Genomic DNA, 18,411 nt, shown 5'->3' with positions numbered 1-18,411 from the left:
GTTGACTCGCTGGAAGAAAAATGCAAATTGCCCGTGTCCTGTGATGGCTTTTGACTGGTGGTGATTTGTAGTAAATGTTCCTGGCATTTGCTTAGTGCTCTTAACCCACTGAAATGCAAAGGTATTGTTTCCTTCGTTGTGCCAGATGTTATCTCATTTATGTGCAAGTTCCATTTTCAGTTGCTTTCTTATAAATTGCATAGTTATCGGGAGCTTTTCCTCCTCTCCAGTATCTTTCGCTTTCTTCGCTAGAGAAGCTGTTGTTTCACTGCCAGTGTTTCCCCTGTGCCCCATGAAATAAATAATATTTGGTAACGCTGGAGACTTTGCAGTTTTCCCTGGACTGTGTGAAAAATATGGTTAGTGTTGCTCGGATTCTCTTCTGGCTTTAGCTGTCGACAAGCTACCGATAAAGATTTGAAGTTTTTGACGGCCACTTTTAGACTGAATAAAATGGATTCCTTTTTTTATGGATACTGTTTCTAATTCAAAGTTTTTGGAATATTTTGGCAATTTTTATTGTTTTTGCGCAGAAAAAAATTGCTTCTAAAATTTGAGTATCGCTCGTACTGATTAGTTAATACTGTCACATATAATCAATTCGGTATGCTTCTGAGGATAGCAAAAAAATTCGAGCCTGCCGATGTGTCATCGGAGGATAAATTGATTGTTGTAGCGTTACTTTACGATATAAGAAAAATTGCGTCACGTTCATAAATAATTTCTCGTTGAAAATGCATTTTTCAAGAATTTCCGGGTATGTCACAACCTTCTTTTCGAAAGCAGAACATTCCATCCACCATTTGTGATAGCAGCCAGGTTAAGCGCATAAGAAAGAGGTGGCGACATTCACTGCCTGCATGAGCTTCAACAAGGGCTGTGAAGAAAACAATGACAGTAGTTTTGGAACGAAGAATGTTCGTAGTGCCAATAATCACGCGCAGAATGGGTAAGCTCTCCAAAGTCACATCGCAATTATGTGCATTTATGCAAATAACTGTCATGCGTACGACCGGTTATATTGGGTTATGTTGACAACTACGCAACTGTATGCACTTGCAGAGAGTTGGCACAACATACTTTTAACACATAAACGTGTGTAGCACGTAGGCTGTATGCCGGAGATAATGTCATAAGGCTGCAATGAAGAGTGACACCATTTTCTCAAATGTTTGAAAATTCATCCTGGCTCAAGGCTCAAATCCGCTATGATTCCCTAACCGCTCCAGTCGATAAAGTTAAGCTAGGCGTGATTGCCAGAAGATTTTACGGTGACAAAAAATTGATGAAATACTTGTGGGGTTTCTACACTGGTTGCTTCCTTCATACTCAAAGGTAGAGTTGTGTTAGTGAAATGGTCTAAAAATTACCTGATATGAAGTAAACTTTAATAGAGAGATGCCTTAGTTTAAGAAGCCGTTTCTCATTTATTCTCCGGAGGTATAATAGCAAGGAAACTTGGATTCGAACTGCATTGACACATGAACATTCGGGCATTTGTGTGCAAGCATTGCACGAAGCAGGGGGCCGATTACTCGAAAGCAATTTTTTTCTTGCTGTAGCGTCGCCCCAGCGGTCGCGTAGATTACCGTCCCCACAGTCTATGGCCACATCGAAAGAGTCCAGTCAGTCTGGTGCGCAGCTTGAGCCTGCAGGCTGAGATGGCGGCGAAGTGCTGCTGTAGCTTGTGAGTGCACTGACCTCTTTTTAATGGCAGGCGGCAGGTGGCCGACATGCACGCGTGCGTCTATGACAGCCATCAGGCACATAGTCTTCAAAGTCGGACAAAAGTCTAGTACGTGCATATCCGTCAGCGCCTCTTCGCATAGTTCAGAAGTCTCCTCTGCACTGGACTGCATCCACTGCTCGACCGTTGCGTAGGATTTCAATCCTCGACCACCGAAGACGAAAAGCAAATTGTCAATCACGCAGCAGCCCGGGAACCGCCTGGCCGACGGGCCTGACCGCTTCGGCGTCACTACGCTCCAGGAGGACCTCTCAGGGTTGTACTTGTGGATGATGCCAAAGTACCGGTCCCGGTTGAAGTCCAAACCTCCAAATACATACAGCTCTCCGTTGTAGACGAAGGTGGCGTGATCTTCGCGCCCTTCGGGGGGAAAGCCATCGACGCGGGGCCGCACCCATGTCGAGGTGGACGTGTCCAGATACACCAGAGAGCTGCTGTAGGCTGTGCCTCGGCCAGAGAGCACAATGGCTCCACCCCACACGTACATACGGTCCCCAATGGCGGACGCCGAATGGTACACGGTGTTCTCCGGAAGCTCGCCCCTGGTTGGCACAGTATGCCAGCGCAATGTCTTCAGGTCGAGGAAATCTATCTGCGGCGTGGGTGGGTCATCCACCGGCCATCCACCATAGAGGTAGACTCGGCTGCCCACCAAGCATGCAGTTTGGCCGAACCGCAATTCTGGCCATTGGCCAGACACTTCCAGAAGACTCCATGCCATCGTTCTGATGTCGAAGCGGTAAACGACGCTACCCACTTCGATATAATCCCGGCTGCTCCAGAGGTAGACGCTGTCACCGTAAGCGACGACCGTGCGGCTGTAATTATGCCAGGGGCTCCCGTCCGGAAGGGACTGCGTCTGCAGCTGGTTCCACTGGCAGGTCGCAGGGTCGAATACGTAGACTTCGACGAACTCGCGTGTGGTGCGGTCCACGTCCTCGCGGTCTGGGTCGAACGAGTAGATCTTGCCATTAATGGAGACAGCCGTGTAGTTTGCGCCTTCCGGCACGCCTCCCAGCCGCACCGTCCACATCTTCGCCACTGTAAAATCCTCCCGGGAAGGCTCGTAGATTTCTTTTGGCCGTAGACCACTGCAGCACGCGACGGAGTTCTTCGTTGTCTTCAGCACTTTCTTCATTACCCTCGATGTACGTACACTCGCGCTTGAATGGGAATATTATGGGAAATTTTGCTCTGCTGTTCAATGTTTTCTTCCCGAAACAAAACGCCTACCATCATAAGCTTTCGTAATGCCCCTTTTACGCTTTATTTTGGGCATTCCCTTCTTGATCACCCTACACGTTTTCCTTCTTTCTAGTACTCACTTTCTTGCATAAATTTAAGCATGTCAGACCCCCCTTACCACCCTCAATCAGCTCTGTCACGAAAACTGAGCTGGCCAAATTTTTTAGATCATCCTATGTTCGCCGCATGCAATTTGCAATAGGGGTAGCCACCGCCTGGTTGTGGCCAATCCCCCTTGTCGGTATGTGCCATTTTATGAGACAAACAACAACTTGTGTCAGCGATAATTCAGCGTCTCTATCGCCGAAGGAACTGTCATAGGTAGCTTCCATGGGCAAAATCAAAAGAAACAAGAGAAACGAAATAGAAAGAGACTGTATATTGTGTGTTGTCGGTTTGGCTCTGCCGTTCAGTGTTTTAGCCCCTAAACATAACGCCTACCATCATGAGCTTTCGTAATGCCCCTGACATGCTTTGGTTCCATGGGCAAAATCAAAAGAAAGAAGAAAAACGAAATAGAAAGCGACTGTATATCGTGTGTTGTTGAGTTGGGTGTTAGGGTTAAGGTTTTTTTTCCAGCGTTTTCCCCTGGCTGTAGTGCTAAAAAAAAACAAGACAAACCTGTTTGCGAAGAATCGGGAGATGAACTTGCGGTTAACCACATTTTATTTATTCTCTTGTGTGAAACCAGAAAAAACTAAGAAAGAAGTACTTTACTCCATTTTATAATGAATACATTCCTTTTCATCCAACATTGCGCTCAGATGATAATGCCATTGTTAAATACCTCCTCTTTTTAGCTTTTAAAAAGAGCAGGCGGACTCGAAAAACTAAATTTTTAACCACTGGCTCCCTTTACTACATTATACACCTCAGCCACTTTCACATTTCTGAGAAGAAGGCTGAGATTTTTATTTTACTGGTTGGGAGCCTCAGCATCCTTCCCCAGCCAAAGATAGCCGCTGAGGCTGCCTGTCCTTCTTTAAGGCTTTCACAGTTAGCCATTTCAAAATTTCTTCTCCTGTGTTATTGCTAGACAGTAATATCTTTTAGGCCATCTACACTATTTATAAGATTTCACATTTTTAAACATTCTACAGGAAACTTATTCGATACCTTGAGCTTGGTGCATGATGGCCTTAGCTGCATATGTACCATAATACCCAACACAACACAGCACGCATGTAGGGTGACAGAAAACGTAAGGAACAGAGACGAAACGGACACGGACTTGTCCTTATCGTCTCTGTCCCACGCTTTTTCTGTCGCGTTACATGCACTTACAGTAGCGTCATGAACCAACTCGCCCAGCAGAAAGTAGTACTGAAGAATAGGCATACAGCACACGCCCTATAAAGACAGCGACGTATGCGGGCGATGTGGTAACAAGCAGCTTTTGATCTCTGGTCAAAATAACAAAAGGTCAAAAGCCAGACAGCTCGTCGCTCAGCAGCAATAAAATTCATCACAGACAGGAAAAATTGGTACCTTGGCGATTTCGTTTAACAGTTCAATGAACGGAGTTCAACCTGGCCTTACCTGTTGCTCAAGTAAGCCAGCTTTCTTCTCAGCGCTGGTTACGGTCCACAAAAGCCAAAGGCAGAAATTCAATCGTTATTAGTCAGAAACTCCACGTGGAGACTTTGAGGAGATGAAGGAAATGAGGGAATACGTTGTGTGACCTGATTGAAATACTCAGCTATTCTCGACAGTTACCCTCAGCCGGCGACAGGACAGAGAATAACTGGTTCCATCAGCAACAGCGCCTAATGACCTCTAATACTGCGCTTGTAGCGTACTCTAATGTAGAACTGATAAATTAACGTGTTGTGAGATTTGATTTGCCACGAAACAAGGTCATCTCACCAGTTGTCCTCTCTACCTTTTAAGCTCACCGGTTGAGGTTCTGGAGGTTGAACTCTTGAGAAAGGAGTCCAGAAACAACGCTATTCTCTCACCTTGCCTAATACTGGCCTCCACCTAGCATACCGCCGTTATTCCTACGCCGCTTCACGACCCAAAACGCCGCCGCGACGAGTCCGCCCACCACAAGGATGACGGCCAGAGTGCTGAGGAAGATCACCCACCACGGGGTTCCGCCGCCTTTCGGCGAGTTGTGCGAGGGGCGGTCGAAAGTAACCCTCGCCACGTTGGAGGGTGGCGAAGACAGTCCGTCGTCGTTCCAGGATCTGGCCGAGAAGTAGAAGTCGTGCGTAGAGTCTTTCTGGGCCTCCTGGAGCAGTTGTTCCGGGAGCGAGAAGCGCAGTCGCTGCCTCGAACGCACCTCTTCTGCAGACAGGCTGCCCTGTGTCGCGTTGTCTTGGGTCACCTCCACAGCGGCCTCAAATTTCTTCACGATGTCGTCCACGTGGGTGCTTCCTCTCAGCTCGATTTTCGACGCTGAATGAGTGAACAAAAAAGCGGCTTGAGTTTAACGTGGCTTGAACGTAGTCATACGAGTGAAAGCTTTTTTTAAGCACTGTCTCCACTGTCTCAAATAAAATCTCAATGTCAGGAGTCAAGGTCAAAGGTCAGGCACCGTCAAGATCAAAGGTCAAGGTCGGGTACCAGTGGCAATTGTCGTATGTTCACGTGGTAATAATACCTTAGCTTGAGCCATACCAAAAAACCAGTTTAGTTCGGCTTTAACTTGTGAGACATTGTAGGTCATCGCCGATGTGACGCCCACTGTCTCAAAACAAATGTCAAGGCCAAGGGTGAAGGTCAGGTACCCTATGCCATAGTGATATCATCACGTGGTCATACTACCATAGCTTGGGCCATACCACAACGCAGTTAAGCTCGGTTTGACCTTGTGAGGCATTGAAGGGCATCGTCTCATCCACATCGAAATCAGAAGTTGTACCCCAAGGAGTAGAGCTCTCGCTATGAAAAAAGTAAAGCATTCTGCTTAGATGCTCGAAGGTTTACGGATCACGAAATGAATGTGGATGTGAAGAACTAACCCGTATGACTCGAAGCATTCTGCAAAGAACTCAGTGCTACTCGTCTGATTTTAAACTCCCAAGTAGTTGCAATACTTTTACTTTGGAAAGGCACCTTGTTTGTGACAATATTCCTCTTCCGGACGATGCAGTAAATGAGGATGGGAAATGAGTTATGTAGCAAAAATTCAACAAGACTATTTTCACCTGGACGAAGGGGCAGGAAAATGCAACTCCGACGAAAGAAAAAGAAAAGGAAACCTGGTTCCACACTTTCCACATAATGGCTCATTACACTGAACAAACTCCGGAGTCCCTACATATACTTACCATCGATAATAAGGCTACATAATATCGTAACAATTACTAGTTCTTTTAGACATTCAGACTGGGGATACTGTAAAGGGCATAAGGCCTAATTCATGCTGACAGAGCAGTCACAAAATAACAGGATCTCGCTATGACACTCCAAGCTAGTCTTACGGAGATACAACCTCTCGAATACGAAACATGTTATTTATTAAGGTATTTAATGAAAAAAGTGGTATTCGTTTTACGCTCACTAAGGAACGGCGTTCAGGTTCTAATGGTCAATGGATTCGGAAGAACAGTTTGGGCATTTTCTTTAGCGGCTCTGTCATATATAAGCATAAACTGTTGACACTTTCTTGGCTCATTTGGCCAGCCTATGCTCAAGCATGATATCTAGTAGCGGTTTTGTACCTATAAGCGGTGCATCAGTGAAGCCAAAATGGCAGCTTGAACGATCTTTTTATGCAACTGCGGTTGGTTGATGATCAGGTTGAGTTTCACTTGACGTCCTGCTAAGAGCAACGATGCCTTTTTTTTTCATTTTTCCGAGGAGTAAGAGAGTCCGTCATCACTCTCGTGAGGACGAAAGCTGTTACAACAAGCAAATGAAAAATACCGCAAGCAGCACTTTTGCTTGCTTTAAACTTACAGAGATGCGAGAACCAGCGACTACCATTCTTCTAACGCTGAAAACAACAAAGCTGGAAATATTCTACAAATCAGTTTCTTTGATGTCACTTTAAAAGCTTTGCCGTTTTATATTCGGCCAACTTTACGAATTTTAATGCAAGAATTTGTGTCCGCGTATTGTTACATATCGGGCAACAGTCTAACGCGACTTCTCCACGCATTATCTATTTCCGGCACCCTTCACTGTTCCTCGGTATCTCCCAAAACGCAATCCAAAAAGCAGAGTAACGTGTCAGCGCTGGTTAAACTTCAGCTGGCGTTCACTGACTGGTGTTTCATTAAAGTTTTCTCTCTTCAAAAAATTGGCGGTGGTTTGAGCTCTGGTTAAACCTGTGACGCGATAACTACAGCTGGCCGAGTGGACTTGGTCATGTGACCAACCACGTGATCAGCCACGGTGCCGCGCACCGACAGCTGCTCCGCACCACGCGACCAACCACGTGACAGCGTGGCGGCGGAGCCACAGGGTTTGCGTTATAACGCATAACGGTGAGACCGCAAACGCGAGAAGTAAGGCTCTAAACGAGGAAACTATCCTGAAGCGCACTCCTTTTCGTTTTCTTTCTCATTGCGGGAAGCACTGAGAAGCGCGATAGTCACGACCACCTCAAGGCGCTCAAGCCGGCTGGCGCCGGCGAGCACTCGAGTGGCGACAAGTAAGAAACTGCTGTGCAAATTATTTATTGGCAATCCTTGCGAAGGAGACAACATTCGAAGGCACAGGAGTTTTTTTTTTCTTTTCCGGAGTCAAGTGCGATGGGAGATGAAGGCGGTGGAGTACGTTGCCCGACGGACATACTGAATGGCGCAGCGAAGACGATGTATGCAGTTCATGGCAAGAGCACGCTGAATGCCAAAAAAAAAACGGCTAAGTTGAGGATCCGATACTGAAGCGCTGATTTCGAGGAGTGGAGCGCCTCAAGGAGACGAAGGCACGGCAGCTATCTGAAAAAAAAAGGGGGGGGGGATAAAAATAAAACAATGTGGCTGCAAACGAGACATTTTATACAACGCAGAGCCGCCAAGCAAAGCTCGCACATACAACGCAAACAAATCAGACTGCGAGTCCTACCAATAGGTAATCAATATGGCATAACAGAAAACCAAGGTTTGTGAGCAGTTTGCTTACTCGGACTATCGAGGCCTCGATGCGCCGCCTCCTGTCGTTGATGGACAGGGACAGGTGAAGGCAGCAGCTCCTTACACCACGTCGTTAGAGCAGCTGGGAGCTCGCACGCATGAGCCCTCGCAAAGCGGCGACGATGGTTCGGGGGACAGCAGGTCACCGCGCCGATGTCCCAGTGGCGCCGACTAGGGGCCCTCATCGTGTTGACGGAAGGAGACCGTTGGTGTCCACGCCCAGTCGACAGGCCACGGGAAGGAGATGAAGCCCGTTTGCCGTGTTGCGCCACCGGCGATTAGAATGTTACTCTGCACATGTCTTCAAGGAGTTCATGTGCCACGTCGTTGTGGCATGTCAGTTTTTCTTTCACAATCCTTGCTTCGCCTTTCTATTTTGAGCACGCTCCACAAGTTTCTCAGTTTTCACTTTCCTTGGTGCACAAGGATGGTTAAAACGACTCATGACAGAAGGAAGGACACTGAGCATCTCTATACACTCAAACAGGAAAACTGAAAGGCTGAGACATGAACATGAGTTGAAATACGTAAGGCAACAAGGCAGGGAAAGAAGAAGCGAAGTGGACAAATAGAGCCGAAAGTATGTTAAAAAACAAAAGCAGCCTTGCACACCGCAAAAGAGCCGGACTGACGTCCACCTTGCCTGGAAAAGAGGCCCCCTTGAAAGTATGCAAAATCTGTTCATTAGCATATACAGGTGATCAGGAATGAGTGCACTGATGAGAAGGTCTGTTTTTTAATTGCATAGGCACGGGTAAAATATAGTTGGAAATAAATGAGAGAATGAGCGATTTGGCTCAAATTGTGTAATTTGTGAAGTAACTCCAAACATCTGGGCATTCGACCGGACGTCTACAAACAGCTATGGAAGGCAAAATAGATTAAAGATATGGAAATGCCCGTAATGTTGCCGAGATGTTTGCTTGAATAAAAGTATTCGCAGACATCGAGATTATTACCAACACAAAAGGAATGCTTGCTGTGTGAAATATGACAATGACTCCAGTGTACGTGCAATACATGCACGACATGTGCGAATGTGGTGAAGTGCAGTGATGAACTCTGGAGTGTGCGGCCATACAAAAGGGACACTACCTGCAGCTGAATTGGGCGACATTAGCTTAACATGGGGGACCGGCAGTCATACGACTAAGCAGGATGGAGACAATTCCGAAAATAACAATTTATATTGAACGATGGGCGAACAGACCAAGGGTTATGTGGGCCATTAACTGTTGTAGAGCCATAACAAACTTGTAATTAGATAAACGTCTTGTGGAGGGAGGAGGAATACTTGAGGCAGGAATTGAATATCCTGCGTGGACTACCGGACAGGGCCAGAGATCCGAGCTCGTACTTTCGGCGTATCTGCAAAGACAAGGGAAAAGCACGGATGTCGGGCGTATGCGATAGAAGTCTCCGACGGACACGCTGCCCACTTTCCTTACTGTCGGGAGCAGAACTGCCGTATGACATGCGGGCTTTGATTCGCTTGCACTTACCACCCTACTCCTGGTGTCAAGAGAGCTAAAAAGAAGGCCGAGTCAGGAAGGGAACGCCTTGCGTCGTGCATGGAAGCTGGACCGGGGCCACAGATCCGAGATCGGACTTCCCGAGTCCGCTCTGTGCTGTCCTCATCCAAGGGAGACCCTGAGCCGCCATATCTGCAAAGACAAAAAGGAAACTTTGCCAAGTGAAGCCGCAGATGAAAACGACCCAGCAGCGCGAACAGACGGGATGGAAGAGAACACAGAAACCAACCAGACCGATCAAGCCCTCTTCTTGCAACCATGGACGTCGTGAGCGTTCTAAAGTCACCCGAGGGTCACACTGTACACTGGCTGCACTGTCGGAAACAAACGTGGCTTAATCCACGCGAACTTCGACTGAACTACATCCTCGACCCCCTTCAGCGGCGCCTGGTATTGAGCAGCCCTACGGGGCTATCTGCAGCCATGCCAGTCTTCTCGTTTCGATAAGTCGTGTTCCTGCTTATTCAAAACGTAGAAAACGACGCTGCAATGCAGTGCAGTCAAAGCAGCCGACAGTACAGCGTTTGCGGCAAGAGGCAGCAGCAACGCGAGTACATGGGTGCCCAACTGAGACCAAAGTTCTGAGCTCGCGGTTGCCGAGTCGGCTCCGTGCTGTCCTTGTGCAAGTGAGACCCTAAGCCGGCATATCTGCAGAGAAAAAAAACGAACCTTTGCCAAATGCAACCATAGATGGAAACGACTGAGCAGAGCGAACAGACGGGACGGAAGAGAATAACAGACATGTACTGTGTTCTCTTCCATTCCGTCTGCTAGCGCTGTGCAACCATTTCCTTCAACATGCACCCGCCAGCCCGACAAAGGCCTCTCATTGCAACCATGGATGTCGTGAGCATTCCAAAGTGCTCCGAGGGTCACGCTGTACACTGGCTGTATTGTCGGGACTTCGACGGAACTACATCCTCCACCCCTTTAAGCGACACCTAGTATTGAAGAGCCTTACGGGGTACCGCTTTCATATGCAGGCGTGCTAGTCTTCTCGTTTCGATAAGTCGTGGTCCTGCTTATTGAAAACGCAGAATACTGGACGCTGCGATGCAGTGCAGTCAAAGCACCCGACAGTGCAGCGTTTGTGGCAGGAGGCAGAGGGTGCACGAAAGGAACCTTCCACGACCCGCATCTGCCATATCTGGTATGCACCAGTGCCGTTGGATCAAGTATGAGAACACTGGAGTGATCACAACTGCAAAGAAAGAAAAGAAGGCAAGAGAAACGAAATCATATCGCAGTTGCACATAACTCACCGTGGTGGGCAAAGTGGGCGCGACTGAAGCCTTGCGCCGCGTGGCTGAAAAAAGTAAGGGAAGCGAACAGACCTTGGCTGCGGCGGAAACACGATGTGCCGCAGACCGCAGGCAGCGTCCGTTCTTCGGAGTTGCTGGACGAGGCTGGCGAGAATTTCCGAGCGCCGTGCACGGCCACAAACCACATGTCTCAAAAGAATGTGCGCGCCTGGGCGTTCGGCTGCACGACATGGTGGCCTGGTCGCTACGGCGTTCGGAACGAGTTTTTGTTTCGTGACACAAACGACAGCGAGCTCGCGTATCTACACCCAGTTGAGGCAGCGAGCAAAGCTTGGCATACCGGGGTCACCCAAGTCCCCACACAATTCCCAAAGGTAGGCTTTTTGAGGTGGAAGAGCGACCCTTTCGGCATAGCACTGCAAGCGGCGTAGTACTACATCAGAATGCTGCGAAGGCGGACTAACTAGCACGCCGGTTAAGTAGCACTGAATAGTCAACCTTCCAACTGTCACAGTTAAAGCACCCTTGACCGACAGACGTGCAGCCCACCGTAAGCAACATCCCGAACAGTTTCCAGAATTTCGAAAACGCGGCCACCCTCGGCGCTGTGGCCCAACAAATTTTGGCTATTTGAATGAGTTGCATGCAGTGGAGAAGTTGCTTTGCTTGCAAGCTTCTCGCGCATGTAGTGTACTTTGGCGTGATGTAGCCAATGTTTGTTGGGCCACAGCGCCGAGGAAAACCACGCTCCTGAAACTCCAAAAACTGACATGGATGCCACTTACGGTGGGCCACAAAACAATCAACGAGCCCAAGAGCAATAGTAAAAAGTCAACTGCTCAGTATTACTTAACCAGCGTGCTAGTTAGCACGCCTTAGCTGTACTCCGACGCACTGCACCGCCGGCAATGCTATGCCGAAACAAGCACTCTTCTAACTCAAACTGCCCACTTTCAAAAACTGTGCAAAGTCTTAGGTGAAACACCCTGCATACGAGGTTTCGTCGCTGGCTCAATACCTAAAGCTGGCCTGCCAATTGCGAGCTAAGCCTGAAGCTGAATCCTAGCTCGCCACGCTTCCGTCACGAACAAGAAACCCGATGGCGACAGGCCATGAAACCTCTACGCGCTGCGTGTTACTTGCTGGCTATCACTCAATGCTCGCGGGAACAGCGCGAGTGAAGCTTAAATTTTGTCCAACGGGTTTCACGGACACACATCGCCCTCGCCGCGAGGCCTTGCCCCGCACTCACCTTCGATGCCGACGGCCTGGCTCGGAGAGGCGTGTTCCTCGGCAGTCGTCGGTAGGCCTCGACGCAACTGCATCCATGCGTCTCTGGTGAACACGTGAAAACGACAGCAACCCGCTGGCAACGCGCACAGAGGCATGTCCAGCAGCACTGCCGCTTGTACTGCGGCGAAAACAAGCTCTCGCAGCTAGCACCAACGAAGAATGACTGGCGGTCTCCGTCAGTCGCATTTTTTACCCCCGAGTCAGCCCTAGCGCATGCGCATTAATGTCGACTACAGGCCTTTTCAATGGCGGTGGGAGCTGATGCACTTATCAGCGATAGAACTGCGTCACTGCGCCGCTGCTTCCATGAGCAGACGGCGCGTCGTCGCGTTTCTTGCGACTAGACTTTTTTGTTTTGTTTTGTTTTCTTTCTGCCCCAGGCGCGGCTCGATGAAGTGATGCGAAGACTGCGTTAGAAGCGCAAGTTTGGGAATGCATGCGAAGTTCATAACTTGGCCGACGCTTTTCGTGTTCGTTATCCTGCGCTTGAAACAAACGTAATAAAAAGATAACCAACCATTCTCGCATCCCTTCGTGTTAATTCAAAAATCTAATAGGCTTCAACTTACGCAGCGTGAACGAAGCACCTTCAAAACCATAGAGGACAGTTGGGCGTAATACATCCAAACGGCGCGACTCTATGCGTTCGATTTTGCTGATTTCTTCCGCAGCGGCTTTAGACTGGTCGTGCTGTTAGCTCTTGCACAAATGCGAACGCGAAGACACGAGGACAAACACACAGAGACAAGACTGGCGTCAACTGCCGACTGAGTTTATGTTTCTAGTTACTGAGTTGCAGTTCTTAGATGGTGCCAGTGCTGTCTCCGTGTAGAAGGATGGCGAGTTGGGCTAGTCGGATGTAATTCACGTTGAAAACAATATTCAGCGCACACGGACGAACAACACAGGAGGAATAGACGCTACAAGCGCTGTCTCGCAACGGAGCTTTTATTGTGGCGGGACGTATATGCGTGCACACACAGACACAAACAAAGGCAATCTTCTTTCACAAAACTTCGAGATCACTGCAGAGACTGCATTGGAGAAATGCGAAAGCATTAGCGTTTGCCGTGACGTTGGTGGCTCCTAGTCGGCGCTTTTCTATACCTACTTCTTAGCCACTCCGTTAAGGTCCGACAGCCACTCTTCGATCCCCGATGCTACCATTCGACGACGTGTACTTTTTTGAAGCGAAAGCTTCACTACGCCAGGTAAAGCTATTTCACAGTGCGTTGCCGGTAGACCTCCAAGTGAGCCAGAGGTCAAGTGTGGCTATAGGCCTCACCATATGTGGTTTACCATGGTGTCGCACCGCTTGACCTTTAACCTTCGATTCGCAAATAGAGGGTGGTAGAATAGGCATCAGCGTTCACTGGGTGACCAACCTCTCGCAATGAACCATTAATTTAACCGCCACCTGCCAGGGTGGCAGGCTGGCCGCGCTGCCTATCATCCAGTGTACGGAACGCACTCAGCGCCATAACGTTGAGGCTTGGCGTCTGTATACAGAAGCCAAGCCGCGTTTACTTGCCCGATACACCACAGCTTTCGATCTACAATCAGGTTCAGCCGCGGTTAAACCGCAGATAATGTTTTAGCTAGCAAAGGAATTTCTTTATTTATTTGTTGATTGATTTATTATTTGATTGATTCATTCATTCGTTCATTCGTTAATTCATTTATCGATTGATTCATTCATTCATTCATTAGTTCATTCATTGATTCACTCATTTATTGATCTATCGATCGATTAATTGATTGATTGATTGATTGATTGATTGATTGATTGATTGATTGATTGATTGATTGATTGATTGATTGATTGATTGATTGATCAGAGTAAGAGGTGATTCCTGCTGAACTATTTCAGCTCATTCTTCTGTTGCTCTTACCCCTTCCCGCTATGCAGTACTGCAAGAACAGCAACTACGAGTTCGGTTTCTCCGACAGAAATCCGGTGGCGCCTTTCTACTCGAGCGCAAAGGAAAAGAAATTCATTGCCTTCGACGACTCCCGCTCGATGGCAATGAAGGTGAGTGACGTCTGTGTCACGTCTTCTTCTAGCTTGGTATTGCTTCATTTGGTGACCTTAATGGAAGCAGCAAAGCGGTGTACCGGTAGGCGAGGTTCTTTAAACGCTTCCACTCTAGACTGACACTGCACGCCTGTTCATTAACCACGACGAAAAATAGCGTGAAATTTCTTCGACACTTTCTTGGTTAGCGTTGTCAACTGTGAATCAATGATGAAGGGCTATGCCATCAAGGCAGCTGTCAACAGAAGTTGCCAGACATGCTAGGTCTCTATGACATCTGCAACTTTGGAATATTTTTCCACTCTCAATTTTTTAAAGAAAATACTTGCTCCCGGCCCTTGAATACATTTCTTGTACTGTGCTTTCGCACTACATATATGCAGCCAGTTTTAACTCGCGGATTAATACAGCTCGCTTTCTGTAATTTCTCAAGCGCTCGCTGCAAGTAGAACTGAGGACTGGGGATATATAACGGGGTAAATTCCAAAAAGGCACAAACCCTCTCCTCTCTACTGAATAATATTTATCGTGAGTGATGGCAACCCTTTGTGGTGCTGGTCTTTACATAATCATATACATTTACATAATCACATAGGGAAAATGAAGATAAGCATCATGTTCTGGTCTCATATTACATCGGGAAGTATTTAGTTCTAAACGATGTTTTAACGTAATAGGGTTAAGCAGCTCGTGTCGCTTAAAATCTGGCATCGGCGTCATAGGCTTGAAGGTCACCATCGTTGACGGGGAGCGAGAAATCGGCGAAAAATCCTCTTAGAAGCAACGCAGGAGGCAGGCGGGCCACTTTGGTCACGTGACCTTGCGGCATCATCACATTCTGCCCACTCGATTGTGAGAAAACAGTCCACCGTGGCAGATGGCAGTTCGCACAAGGCCCGCCGGTGGCAGCACCTGCCATTGCAGGGCAGTGGTACATGGCTTTACTACAGCGCCACTGTTCCAGGAGTGGTATGAGGACTCCCAGGGATCTATGAATGTAGAGAATTACCAATATCCTTAAGGCGGATGTTAAGTGTCCCTGCTGTTTTTTTTCAATACAGCACTTTTACCGGATTTTTTTATGCGCTAAGACTATTTCGGAAATCTCTCTGCCTTGTACATCAGGATAATTGCGCGAAACGATGGCACCTGTAAGCTTTTGAAGTGCGCCAGAGATAGCGTCGGTGGCAATCACCGATACCAACTCGCGAACAAGCCAGGTCGGAAGCGCCACCGCGCCTTGCGTTGCCGTAGTATGTCGTGACAGAAATCTTTGTTCACCTGCTGGTTGATTTGAATGCTGTAGAAGTTGGCCGGGAAGTACCGATGCCCAGAATACATAAGTTACGGTAGTGTGGGGAAGCTTCGACACTGAGGACATCTCGCGGCTAGACGCAACACTGAACGTTAATCCGACGCAGCTTTGTGGCATATATTCGTAGCTCGTTGGCATATACGCCAGAGGTCATGAGTATGCGGCATTTTTAGATTTGCGGTTTTACGCCGAAGTTTATACGCAGGTAAATATTCTGGCGTGATGCCCGACGATTGCCTCCGAGAAATTGTCTTGTGGCGTATGTGAAGAAAGCGCACTTACGACACATAGGTAATTAGGCACCATAGGTAATGTCTAATTACAGTAGGTAATTAGGCACCATTATTATTATGCAAAAACGTGTCCGAAATTTGGCGCTTCCGGGTGGAGAGAAAAAATAAATTCAAAATGCTTACCATGCCAGCAAAAACGAAATGTTGGGGCCTGAACGTGCTATGAAAACGCTACAGCGCACTTGTCACCTTCGGGACGCACGCCTAGCCCACCCGCAAGTTTATACCTTGATAATTCCACTCATGGTTCATGCAGTCTTTCTAAGGCTATACGTTCTCAACTGCATCACTGTACCTGTGGACTACGCCTTCTTGTTTAGTGCAGTGTGGGTGCTGGCCCTATGCAAACTTGCCCCTGCATGAGCGCCTAGATGATTTGCGCCTTTGACTGTCTATTTAAGGGGAACTTCAATGAATAGATGCGTGCAAATGTTAACCATCATGTGGAGGTTATGAGATGTAGGAAACAGGACCTTTTTATAAATAAAGTACTCTGGAGGCTGCTGTGAGGGATTAATTTAATTGCATTTCATGCATTGAAAATAAATATTCGCCTTGTGTCTGCCCTTTTTTTCCATCGACTAGTTCTGCCAAGGCAAGAAAGACCACACATCGGTCAAGTATGGCATCGCCGTATTCGACGTCGAATTGGATGACCCAGAAAACAAATGCGGCATGGGTGCTTACTCGAGGCTGAAATCCGTCAAGAAGCTGTTTGACTATATGAACAACAACTTCACATCACCCAGCGACTTCGAAAAATGCGGAAAATAAATTTTGCACTTGCACAAGACATGCACAAGACACAAGCTATCGCTACAAATATCTTGCCCATGCCAGCTGTACACCACTACTGCAACCAAATATGGCGAGAGACAGGTCTGTCAGCCACAGAAGGTTAACCCTAGCAGCCAGGAAACGGGAAAAAAACTAAGAAGATAGGGGTAGACAGGAAACTGGTGAGAAAGACAGGAAAGTGAAAGACAGGAGGACAGGAGGACAGGAAAAGGCGACTGTCGATTTCCCCCGGTCGGGCCAGGCCGGAGGTGCCGTCTACAGGAAGCTGGGGCAAAAGTGATGTGTTGCCTCCGCCGGGGGCCTTAAAGGTCCAAACACTCGGCATCGGCACAACCACCAGGATTCCTATTTCCGCGGACATGGCGATGCCACGCACGGCTAAGCGCGGGTGTTCGGGTCCGTGGTAACGCACTGCCCACCATCATCCCCCTGCAGGGATGTCCCTGCCGATGCTCAGGGACCCTTGGTGTCGCCGCTCACCAACGCCTGCAAGCTGCTGACGCCCCTGGGGGGGGGGGGGGGGGGGGGGGGGGGGCATCGATTGAAATGAACACAGCATTGAAAGCTACCGTTTTATAACATTATTTACAACAAAAACGAAGGCTGCAAACATTGCTAAGCACGCACAAAAAGCATTGTCAGTGCTCTCCTCTGCTTTTGAATCGATAAAAGAAGCGGCTGGGTGCTTGGCTGGACGAGAATGTTTACACACCACAAACTAAGAAAAAATACTTGCTCCTAACACTGAAGAATTACGCTAGCGGAAAATAAAGAAGGCAGTACACCATGATGAATGGGTGCCAAATATTCCTCAGTTACTTGCCGCAAACCACCTAAGGGCTTCGTAGGGTTTCTTAGGGCTTCTTAATTTTATTTTTGTAAGACGGTGCAGGACACCAGGATAGATAATGAAGAGGGATTAAGTAGTACAGCAGCTTGTAACCCAACTCGTAACAGAATATTTGTATAAAGTAGCAATCACATTCTTTTGGCCGGGAGGCGAAGAAATATTAACTTGGTGGTTACAATTGGTCAACATGCCGCTAATTCAACACTGGACTGACAGATGACCATCCAGACTGGAAGACAATGCGGATAAACTGATGGCTTTCGGCCTTGAAAGCAACAATTGGTCATTGTGAGTTAGAGCATCATCGTGTGTGCTCTGACTCATCCAGCTTTGACTCCCTGGAAAGTGTCGCCAACGCTCCAGAATGCCAAAAGCAAGCTGCGGTGCAGCCAGATATATTCCCGAATACAGAAAGAGGCGACTGGTCGTCATGATCGACACCTTGGCGACATCGGCGGCTCGCTTGCGGTGCTCGAGGCTTGCGTATAAGGGAAGTAGTACAGCTGCTGGGCGAGGTTGAACTGCCATCTGGAGGCGCGCAGCTCAGTCAGTTCGAGCAGCGTCTTGCGCGCCTGCGCCGAAAGGTGGGGCAGGAGGAAAGCCTCCCGTAGTGTTCCTGTATATGCTGCTCCCTGCGGGAGCATATACAGGAACACTAGCCTCCCGCAGCCTCCGAACCAGGGTCTCCATGCGATGGGGGGCGTCGCGCTCGACGGCCTCGCTGGCGAGTGTTAGCACCGACCGCAGGCACTCCATCTGCGAGGTGCCGGGTGCAGTAGTCAGCACGCGTGATGTATAACGCGCTCACTGCGAAGACCAGCTTAATTCGAGGGAAATCAGCGACAGTTATCGTTACCGTTACCAGTATTTTTACATATCGGCCCCCCTTTCACCCCTTAATATCTTCCGTCACTGAGGAGTTAACCCGCTGCAAGACAGCTAGCGTGCCTTCTC

The 18,411-nt window shown here is 48.2% G+C and overlaps 2 protein-coding genes and 1 long non-coding RNA gene across 3 annotated transcripts; 1 reads left to right on the top strand and 2 right to left on the bottom strand.

Annotated features, from left to right (window-relative positions):
- Nucleotides 1–1,601: 1,601 nt before the first annotated feature.
- On the bottom strand, nt 1,602–2,780 carry LOC144108163 (kelch domain-containing protein 3-like). The gene has a single exon (XM_077641441.1). It carries the CDS (start codon nt 2,778–2,780, stop codon nt 1,602–1,604), a length of 1,179 nt encoding a protein of 392 aa, XP_077497567.1.
- A 4,906-nt stretch (nt 2,781–7,686) lies between these two features.
- On the bottom strand, nt 7,687–9,796 carry LOC144107048 (uncharacterized). Its single transcript, XR_013309199.1, has 3 exons — nt 9,582–9,796; nt 8,069–9,447; nt 7,687–7,884 (listed from the first exon to the last, which is right to left on the bottom strand). It is a non-coding gene; the product is annotated as an uncharacterized LOC144107048 (long non-coding RNA).
- A 652-nt stretch (nt 9,797–10,448) lies between these two features.
- LOC144108162 (uncharacterized) lies at nt 10,449–16,583 on the top strand. The gene is made up of 3 exons (XM_077641440.1): nt 10,449–10,457; nt 14,076–14,198; nt 16,395–16,583. The coding sequence occupies exons 1-3, from the start codon at nt 10,449–10,451 to the stop codon at nt 16,581–16,583; spliced, it is 321 nt and encodes a 106-aa protein (XP_077497566.1).
- The last annotated feature ends 1,828 nt before the right edge of the window (nt 16,584–18,411 follow it).

The sequence above is a fragment of the Amblyomma americanum genome, chromosome 10 (genome assembly GCF_052857255.1).
Source record: "Amblyomma americanum isolate KBUSLIRL-KWMA chromosome 10, ASM5285725v1, whole genome shotgun sequence".
NCBI lineage: Eukaryota > Metazoa > Arthropoda > Arachnida > Ixodida > Ixodidae > Amblyomma > Amblyomma americanum.
Note: the sequence above shows the minus strand (reverse complement) of the source record. Positions and strands in the feature narration are given on the sequence as shown.